The sequence below is a fragment of the Penaeus chinensis genome, chromosome 23 (assembly GCF_019202785.1).
Source record: "Penaeus chinensis breed Huanghai No. 1 chromosome 23, ASM1920278v2, whole genome shotgun sequence".
Classification (NCBI taxonomy): domain Eukaryota; kingdom Metazoa; phylum Arthropoda; class Malacostraca; order Decapoda; family Penaeidae; genus Penaeus; species Penaeus chinensis.
In genome coordinates, this window is record NC_061841.1 from 2,391,877 (window position 1) to 2,401,876 (window position 10,000).

Genomic DNA, 10,000 nt, shown 5'->3' on the forward strand with positions numbered 1-10,000 from the left:
GAAGGACTCACACCATTCCAGCCACTTTTCCTGCCTGACTCTGTTGGCAGTTTCCTTGGCATCCGTGACAGCTTCCCTTAGGAGGGATAGGTTGTCAGGGGTTCTTTGCCTTCGGAATAGTTTTCGGCACATGTTCACCCTGTGGTTGACCTCCCTGATCTCGTCATTGAAGTACCAGGCGTCTTTGTGACTTCTGGACCCAGGCCGAGTTTTGGGTATGGTCTGTGAGGCTGCTTCATTAATGGCGTTTAGCAGGCTGGCTTCGAGCACTTCCACATTTTCGCTTTGTGGGGGATTGTTGCATCTCAGACAGAGGGCCAAGGCGTTTTGAAACGCCTGCCAGTTGGCCTTGTCTGTTTTCCATCTTGGATTTGGTCTTAGGATTTCGGCTGGGCCAGCATCCATGAGGGTAGTTATAGTGCCGTAATGGTCACTTGTGACGGTCTCATCGACACACCAGCCAATCCTCCCCACCAGAGTCGCAGTGGCCAGGGTGAGGTCTAGGACCCCTCCTCTGACATGCGTTGGCTCTTGGGTGTTGAGGAGAGCGATCTCAGGGAATGTCTCTAGCACGTCGGCTATGTGATAGCCGGCCGCATCCGGTGCCCGGCAGGGAGCCAGGATGGGGTGGTGTGCATTGAAGTCTCCCCCTATGATCACTCGGTCGTGTGCAGCAGAAGCACAGACCTGGCTGATGTCTAAGCTTTTACAGCGTGGCCGGCTGTACACATTGTACAGTTTGAGGGGCCCCCCGGCCAGGTGAACCTCGACGGCAAGGGATTCAACATCGTCTCCACAGTGCGATGCATCGGCTATTGCGGAGCAGGGGATTGTTGCTCTCACAAGGGTGATCAAGCCTCTCTTGCCAGGTGTTCGTGGCAGTGTGAAGGCATGGTACCCTGAGAAGCGAACAGTGTCCACTGTTAATGTCTCCTGGAGCATGACAATGTCAATGTTCCTTGATCGCACTACTGCTTGGAGAAAAGCGTTCTTTGCAGAGAAGCTATTGATGTTCCACTGTAAGATGCTTAGATGGTGTGTCATGATGTTACTCAGTGATAGTTACATCAGAGACATCGTCGGAGTCTGACAACTCCATTGCGAGGTCCTCGCTGGTTGAGGGCTCCTCGTCTGTTGTCAGACTATCCTTGGGTCCACTGGGGGGTGGAGAGCCTTTGGTAGCTCTGACTTTGGTTGGTTCGGCTTTTCTCTCAGGCTTTTTCTTGGCTGGCCTTGCTGGCCTTGCCTGGGCAAGGTCAGCGTGATCTGGCTCTGGCTGCACAGATTCAGCCTGTTTTGGCTCTGCCTGTGAAGGCATGGCCTGGTTTGGAGTGGGGAGGGGAGTCTCGTCCTGGGGTGAGGGTGAGGCTGGTTTTTCTCTAGCCAGCTTTCTTCCCTTCAGGGCTGCGACAGTCTGGGTCATTGCCGTCATGGCGACCGAAACTGCCTTCTCGGCCTCCTCACTCGACCTCCCCAGGGCTGTTGCTACTACTGTGACAACAGCAGTTAACAGGAGAGTCATATCGTCCTCGTCAAAGAGGAGATGATCATCTGTTGGGGAGGTTTTTGTGGTGCTCTTAGAAACTTTTTTCTTTAGTTTCTTTTTCTGCACCTTTGGCATTGTCGGAAACTCCTTTTTGTTGGAGACATCCGGTGTCGGCTGGGGGGCGGCTTCCTTCCTCTTAGGAGGTCGGGGGGCCTTTTCGCTTTTGTTCCTTCCCCAGACATGGGTGCCCGGTGGGGCAGGAACAAAGTCTGATCGGTTTTGAGCAACCTCTTGTCGCCTGAGGGCCGCCTTTTTCCTGACAGAGCAAGTCAGGCTCCAGGCATGATGCTTCTTGGCACAGTTGGGACATTTGGCTGTTGTGTCCCTCTTTTCCTCTTTGTATGCCTTGAGGCATACCTCTGTGTTGTGTGCCTTGCTACAGACACCACATTTAGGCTTGGCTGTACAGTTAGCCTTGTGGTGACCGTATTTCTGGCACTTGAAACACCGAAGTGGTTCTGGCACATACGTTCGAAGGTTGTAGGTGCCCCAGTTACCCAGATCAAGGGTAGTGGTTGGGGCACCTTTCATGGTCACCAGGACTTGCCTGGTTGGGGTCTTCCCCTTCGACATTCGGGAAGCCTGCACGACCTGTGGGTGTGAAGCGATCAGCTCCACATCGTACGAGACTGAGAAGCCAAGTAGCACCATCTTGGTTCTCTTTTCCTCGGGACTTAGTGGGGAAAGACTCACTTTTCTCCCATCAGTTAGCTCCTTCGTTTCCCGGAGGAAATTTAAGGTAGCTTGATCTTTGGGCATTATGATCATGCCCTGATCTCGGGCGACCCGGATCGACAAACGGATTTTCCGTTGCAACTCCAATGCCCTGACCAATTGGTAGGCATTGTCGAAGCCTTCGGGTTTAGCTGGCACTTTGAACTGGGTGAAGCGTTTAGGGGGTCCCGACTCTTCATCAGAGTCGGTATCCGGCCTCGGACGCTTCGGCCCGCCCTTTCGGCTTTCGGGCTTGTTTGAGGAGGCAGGAGCTGATGCGGCTGGTTCAGCCTGCTCTCCCCTCTCAGTCGGGGAGGCCGTCTGTGAACTCAGGGGCCTCCCTGGCTTAGCTGCTGGCCTGGAGAGGCCAGCTCGCGAGTCAAGATCTTTGACTATTCGGTGGACAGACCCATTGGCTTCGGTCTTGTCCACCTTAGCAGCAGGGGTGACAGTGTCATCCTGTGCTTGGGGCTTTCTTTTGCCACCGGAAGGCACATATGCCTTCATGGTGACTACCGTGGTCTGGGCCTTGCGCGGTTCGTCAACTGTAAGTTCAGTCTGTGGGGGGTGTTTGATTGTTTTTTCCATGAATTGGTAAGTGCTTCATCCTCTCACGCCCCCACCCACCACGGAGTCCAACAAGGGGAAGCTGAGTGTCAGAACCAGTGTCTAACAGCAACAGGAGTGATGAGAGGATATACGCAGCCAATAGCCATTGTGACGGCACTCACGGACCATTGTGAGTGCCAATGGCGGCATGACTGCTTGACCCTAGCCTCCCGGGGGAGACCAGCCGATTGACCGTGACCGGGCCGGGATCAGGCCGCCTGTCTTGCTGGAATAGAGGACCAAAGAGGCGTGTTGCTGGCCGCAGGGCGTACTCGTTCACGGCATCGCTCAACCTCCAGGACTCCCGTCTCCACAGCGCACAAGGCTGCCACGCACGGCAAACGCGTGGGTAGGTGTAAACCCCTGGGGAGAGACCAGAGGGGTTGCCCTTCCACCTACGAGACATCATTGTTTGGAGCCCTTATGCTCAGCCCTCTGAGGCAGCCACCCAAAGGTTGCTTCACCGCAGTGAGGGAAGAGGAGTCTTGCACTTTTACCAGGCAGTTCCTTTCATCCCTCTGAAGCAACCACCCAAAGGTTGTTTCACCTCAGTGAGGAAGGAAAGGACCTGTGTCTTTTCAAAGTAGTTCCCCCTTCCCTCTAAAACAGCCACCCAAAGGCTGTTTCACCTCAGTGAGGGAAGGGAGGTTTTGCGTTCTTGTCAGGCACTTCCTTTCGTTCCCCTGAAGCAACCACCCAAAGGTTGTTTCACCTCAGTGAGGAAGGAAAGGACCTGTGTCTTTTCGAAGTAGTTCACCCTTCCCTCTAAAACAGCCACCCAAAGGCTGTTTCACCTCAGTGAGGGAAGGGAGGTTTTGCGTTCTTGCCAGGCAGTTCCTTACATTCCTCTGAAGCAACCACCCAAAGGTTGTTTCACCTCAGTGAGGAAGGAAAGGACCTGTGTCTTTTCAAAGTGTTTCCCCCTTCCCTCTGAAGCAGCCATCCAAAGGCTGTTTCACCTCAGTGAGGGAAGGGGGGTTTTGTCCTTTTTGTCAGCTGGTTCCTTTCATCCCTCTGAAGCAACCATCCAAAGGTTGTTTCACCTCAGTGAGGGGGGGGGGGGCGGTACTCGAAAACCATTCCGGACGTCTAGACGGGAGCGGTCGCCTGTGTGAAGGGCAGGGCCACAGACCGACCGAGAAGCGGGGCGGCACGGGGAATGGTTACCCCGGCGGCCCCCGGCCGGCTGCGTGGCGCGAGCCCGCGACCTTTGCCGTGCCCGACCACCAAACCACCCTTTCAGAGCTGTGGCAACGGGTCAAGCGAGCTACCAGCCGCTCAGCCCCGAGGTGCACCCATCACGACCCCCAAGCAGAGGCTAACAGACTGGCGCACGAGTTCTCTGCGAGAACGAGCAGCAACAGTCTGCCAGCCGAGCTGAGGGCAAGACAAGAGCGTCTACAGCCAGACAGACACGCTCAGATCAGAGAAAGGGCAGCCGAACCCGATAACTCAGACGTTATCTTTTCTCTGAGGGAACTAAGGAAAGCCTATAAAACCAGTTCCAACACAGCCCCGGGCTCTGATGGGATCTCGTACCCCATTATCTCCCACCTAGGACTAGCAGGTGAGCGTGCACTCTTGCAACTCATCAACAAGTCCTGGGAAACTTCCACTCTACCCCAGAGTTGGAAGAGGGCTACCATAGTTCCCGTCCCAAAACCAAAGGAGCCGGGGAAGTACCGCCCCATCTCTCTGCTCAGCTGCCTGGCCAAGACGGCCGAGAGGATGGTACTAAACCGGCTTCAATGGAAAACGGGACCCCCGCACGAACACCTTCACGGGTTCACAAGGGGCATAGGCACAGCACACAGCTTAGCCACGCTCTTAAGCACAATCAGCAAGGGCCCAGCTGTGGTGGTATTCCTTGACCTGGAGAAGGCTTTTGAACTGGCAAGTCCGCTTGCCATTCAGGAAAGCCTGATCCAGAAGGGAATCAGAGGAAAGCTCTTGGCTTGGATAGGTGACTACTTCAGGAACAGGACTGCCAATGTCAAATTCCAGGGTCACCTATCGCAGCACATGCCGCTCGAAAATGGAACGCCACAGGGTGGGGTTCTCAGTCCAGCCCTATTCAACACTTTAATGTCCTGCATCCTCAACATAAACCTCCCAGTGGGGTGCCAGATCATCTCGTATGCAGACGATCTCGCTATCACCTCCACTGGACCACGCAGCCAGAATAAAGCCCAGCGTTGTCTGGACCTCGTGTCAGAGGAGTGTTGTAGGACGGGACTAAAGATCTCTGCTGCCAAATCCAAAGCCATGGCTTTGAGACAGAGAGTTCGAGGCACAAGACTGAAAATCCAGGGAGTGGAATTAGAATGGGTCAAGGACTACCTATACCTTGGGGTAAGGATAGACCGGACCCTCTCCTTCCATAAGGAGGTCCAGTACCTGGTTGACCGAACCAAAGCAAGACTGTCTGTCATGAGAGCAATGACTGGGAGACGCATAGGGGCCAGACACAAAGTACTAAGATCATTCTATGAACATACTGTCCGGCCCATTGTGGACTATGCCTCAGTCGCTCTAATTGCTGCAAAGAAAAAGCACACAGAGGTGGACGAAGGTTCTCAACCTCCTGATGGAGGCAAACCTTCTCCCCCTGGACTCACGAATCGATCTAACGGCAACACAATTTCTGTCAAAGGTCATCCAGGCTCCCAGGAACACAAGCCTAAGACAAAAATTAGTCAGATGCCTCGAACAAGACAACGAGCTCGTTGCAAACAACTCCTGGCTGTCTCATACAGCCAGGGTGTTGATACGCCATCAGCTCAAAGAACAGCTTCTTGCTAAGGGCATGGACTCCCCCCATCCCCCGCCTTTGCCGAAGCCCCGCCGTGGGCACTGAGCCTGATAGAGTTCAACATAATGAACCTGTCAATGAAAAAGAGCCTATACCCCATGCCTAGCCTAAAGGCAGAAGCCCACAGGGTCATTGCAGCCATCACTCATCCGGGTAGTAGAACATACTACACGGATGGATCGGTCGATCCCTTGAGCCACACTGCAGGCGCCGGCTTTGCAGCTAGGGATGCCACGCGATCCATGAGGGTAACAGACAACGCCTCCTCGCTACAGGCAGAGGCAGTTGCAATCATGGGAGCCCTAGGCCACGCGTCCCTAAGGGAAGGACACGTGGTCATACACACAGACTCCAGGGCAGCCATTGACTGTCTTCAGCACAGCTCACCCACAGACAACATCTACCTACTGACCACGATTCTCACAATGGCACAGAGAATTCTTGCTCAGGGTAGAAGAATTATCATCAATTGGGTCCCAAGCCACATCGGCATCAGAGGGAACGAGCTTGCTGACAGACTAGCCGCCGCTGGCAGGGGTATGCCCCCAAATCCCATGACGATAAAACCGAGCCGAAAATTACTTATGGAGAAGTGTGCCTTGGTCGGTCGTACCTTCCTACGGCAGCTCCACAGAGAGGAAACGAGAACCTCCCCCTCGGCCAGCTGGTACTCAGACGCCACAGGCTCTGAACCACTGGCACTCTCTGAAGTAAGCAACAGAGGTACCGAAGTCATTCTTCACAGAATGCGCCTAGGTTACCACTGTGCATGGCAGATTATCCCAACAATCGAACGCGATGAATGGTGCTGCAAGCACTGCGGCGAGCCGAACGCCACACTAGTCCACTACCTAGAAAATTGTAACCATACACAATTCCTGAGACATGGACCGCCCACAACAGCCGCCGTGCTGGTAAAGAGGCTATGCGAAATGCTTACACCATGGCGGCAGGAGCGCTTGCTGGCAATCCCGCCGCCACGGTAAGCACCGAGTGTCAGACAACTCAATGAGACAGCCGTAAAAAAGCTGACACAGGCCGGGCCATATCTAGAAGGCCCGGGCGAAGCTAGAACTTCGCAACCCCCCCCCCCCCCCCCAACAAAGTCAAGTTTTCCTCATTTCCAGTCCCGCAAAGTTATGAGCAAGTATTTTCATCCATTTATTTTTGATTTGTGCGTGCGTGTGTGTGTGTGTGTGTGTGTGTGTGTGTGTGTGTGTGTGTGTGTGTGTGTGTGTGTGTGTGTGTAAAAGAGAGAGAGAGAGAGAGAGAGAGAGAGAGAGAGAGAGAGAGAGAGAGAGAGAGAGAGAGAGAGAGAGAGAGAGATTTTCATTTTACTTTTCTTTATAGCTGTCAAACACACATATCACATAGTTACCGCCTTCAAATTACAAAGCATATGCACTAGTCTTTGAAACACGATTTACGAGTATATATAATGAACAGTTAGTCTTAAACACGATTTATATATATATATATATATATATATATATATATATATATATATATATATTCATACATAGTCTTAACCACGATTTATATTTAAAAATCTATAAATAGTCTTAAACACGAATTATATATAATGAACAGAGGTATGAATCATGAATGAAAAATAGTTAAAACTTAAAACAAATTTTTCTGCGGAGTTGAAAACGGGCGTGAGTTTAAATGGCTGTGGCCGGCCTACAGAGAGATGGAGATGTTCAAAGCAGGACACGACATCGGATGCAAGCAAACAGGCGGACGCTACAGATACAACACCGTCAAGCCCCTGAACCCTGAACACGTTGAACAGGCCCTGAGGCACTACCAGAGGTGAGGGTCGGAGGGAGGGAGGGGAGGCGTGGAAGCGAGAGAGGTTGGGAGGGGGTGGGGAGGGAAGGAGGAAGGGAAGGCAGGAAAGTGAGAGGGGTTGAGAGAGTGTAGGGAGAGAGGGTGGGAGAGATGGGGAAGGAGGGAGGGAGGGTGAGAAGAGTAGGGAGGGGTTAGTAGGGGTGAGGAGGGAGGGAGGGAGGGTGGGAGAGGGAAAGATCAAGATTATTTGGGGCCTTTATGCTAGATTCAAGTAAAATGTGTATGGATATCCAATTAACAAGGGGGGGGGGGGGTGACCGGGTATTGGGAGATACCAAAAAAACAAAAAGCCTTCGAAAAGAGATCGCCCTAGCACACTCTCACTATAAGGAGGGAGATCGGAAGGTTACAGAGGGATTTGAGTCATTTGAAAAGAGAGAAGGTTATGGAGAATAGTGACAACTTTCAAGGCAATTGTAAATGGTGAAGTGTTGGGCTTTGTAAAAGCTTAGCGAACGGTACATTGAAAATTTGATGGGAGGCCTGATATCATTCGCACTTGGGTAAAACAGAGGCTGATTACCCAGGTCTGCATTGAGATGGATTGTCAGAAGTAAGGCAAAGGCTTAAGAGGAATAATTGAAATTGACCCATCTGGATTTTCCTTAGGGAAGGATGATTAAAAAAAAAGTCTTTAGGAAAGTACCCTGGCTATGGATAAGAGTGAGGGCTAGTTTAGGTTATAGATATTTTGTTATCAGAGGAACTTCCAGCTTAACCATTTTAGAGCAGTTATTAAGGCCTGAACATAGAGTGCCTTGGACGTGGCTTCTTTTTACTTTACTCTCATGCGTTGAGAAAGAATGTTATTTACATCTTACAACTTTGAGAACTTTGGGAGCTGAACTATTCTGAATTTATTTTCTATGTATAGCAAAAACGGAAGCTGCAAAGAGAATCCCACTCAGCATATTGAAAATCGTATACTTAATGATGAGGAGGAGGAACCTGTTGGTAGGACGGGAACTATGTCCTAGTGGGAAATCCCCGTTTTTTTTGTTTTTTTTTCATGCATGAAAGGGGTTTGTCTTAAGGAAAAAGTCTAGTGTTTAGCTTTGTCCCTAGATCTCTTAGGAATACAGGTGGGCTTGGTTACTAATTGAAGAAGGTAATTCACAATAGTTTGGGCAGTTAACATGCTATAGAGTCAGTTGGTTTGGTTTTAGTGTCAGTGAGAAAAAATTCATGAAGTTTGGAAGTTTAGCATAAAGAACGAATCCCAGTTGGAAGAAACTCCAAAGATATTGCAAGAGGAAACGTAAATAAGGGCGAAAATAATAATTAGTATAATGTCATCAGAAAACAACAATACTAAGAGTGCAAAAATGTTAACAGGAAGATCCCCAACTGCCGGTGCTTCCTCAAGAAACGAGACGGGAAGCTGTGGGTTTGCGAGGACCCGAATCCTGAGATTGACTTCGAGGTGAGTTGACTTGGAATTCCTTGTGAAAAGAAGAGAATAACAAAACCAGTGATAATAGTAGAGATAATGGTAGTAGTAGTAACATATGATTTGAATAATGACATTTTATAATATATATTGTGAAAATGGCTGCGAGCATTATATCTGAAAAAAAGGGTTTGTACTGTATCTAAAAGTTTTGGGTTCTGAACGCTCTTAGAAGACTTTGGTTAAAAAAAAAAAAAAAAAAAAAAAAAAAAAATCGTAGTTATGGAGCTTATGGAATATTTTAACTAGTGGTATAAATAAAATTGGCTTTTGATTCTGACACCATGACTTGGATGCTGAAGACTGGTTGATTTGGATTTTAAAAGATATAATGGCTATGGTTTCATTCAGAATAGGGGTTCTGCATTCTAAAAGTAGGTTTAAAAAAAAAAAAATAGTTGTGGACAAAGAAACAAGGAGGTAGAGACATAAATAAGTTTGTGTATCGGACTGTCAAGCAGAAATCTCTGGCGTCCTTCACGGCAAAGTGCAGAGCCAATGGCGTGACGTTTAACAGCGGAATGGAGGCTGTGATTAATACCGCCATTGTAGAGATGGCGAGGGAGGCGGGAGTGGAGGGGGAGGCTCACCACATGAGCATCAATCTAGCGACGGATCTCAGACGCTACATGAAGCGCCGTCCCCTCCCGATCCTCGGCTTGCACGTGCGCCCCACTGTGCATAGGATGGAGACGCCCTTCGACGTCCGGGACAACTTCTGGGACTACACCAGGAAGCTCCACCAGAGGCTCTCGGTTCTCCTGAAGTCCGGCGAGGCCCTTCAGCAGAGCGTGGTGAGGGAGATGACTCTCCAGCAACTCCCCCCTGTGGAACACCACGCAGCAGGGATCGTAGCCCACCTAGACTACGGCCTCATTAACGTCGGGGATCTGACAGCTGTTATTCCAGGCGTCGGGGAGCAACTCCAGCAGACGGACCTCGCCATGATCGGTTGTACACACTCCTTTGGATTTCCGATGCTTCACCAGATCTACACCTTCCGAGGACATTCGCC

The 10,000-nt window shown here is 50.6% G+C and overlaps 1 protein-coding gene and 1 long non-coding RNA gene across 2 annotated transcripts in view; both read left to right on the plus strand.

Annotated features, from left to right (window-relative positions):
• The window catches only part of LOC125037613, a 2,426-nt gene extending 2,308 nt beyond the window's left edge, over window positions 1-118 (plus strand). The window contains exon 3 of the long non-coding RNA XR_007115983.1: window positions 1-118. This exon is cut by the window's left edge and continues 34 nt beyond it. This is a non-coding gene — a long non-coding RNA (uncharacterized LOC125037613).
• Window positions 119-7,222: 7,104 nt separating this feature from the next.
• The window catches only part of LOC125037532, a 4,337-nt gene continuing 1,559 nt past the window's right edge, over window positions 7,223-10,000 (plus strand). The window contains exons 1-3 of the mRNA XM_047630699.1: window positions 7,223-7,496; window positions 8,871-8,958; window positions 9,447-10,000. The exon at window positions 9,447-10,000 is cut by the window's right edge and continues 1,559 nt beyond it. Coding sequence (XP_047486655.1) covers window positions 7,375-7,496; window positions 8,871-8,958; window positions 9,447-10,000 — 764 coding nt within the window. The 5' untranslated portion in view covers window positions 7,223-7,374. The remainder of the gene's footprint in view (window positions 7,497-8,870; window positions 8,959-9,446) is intronic.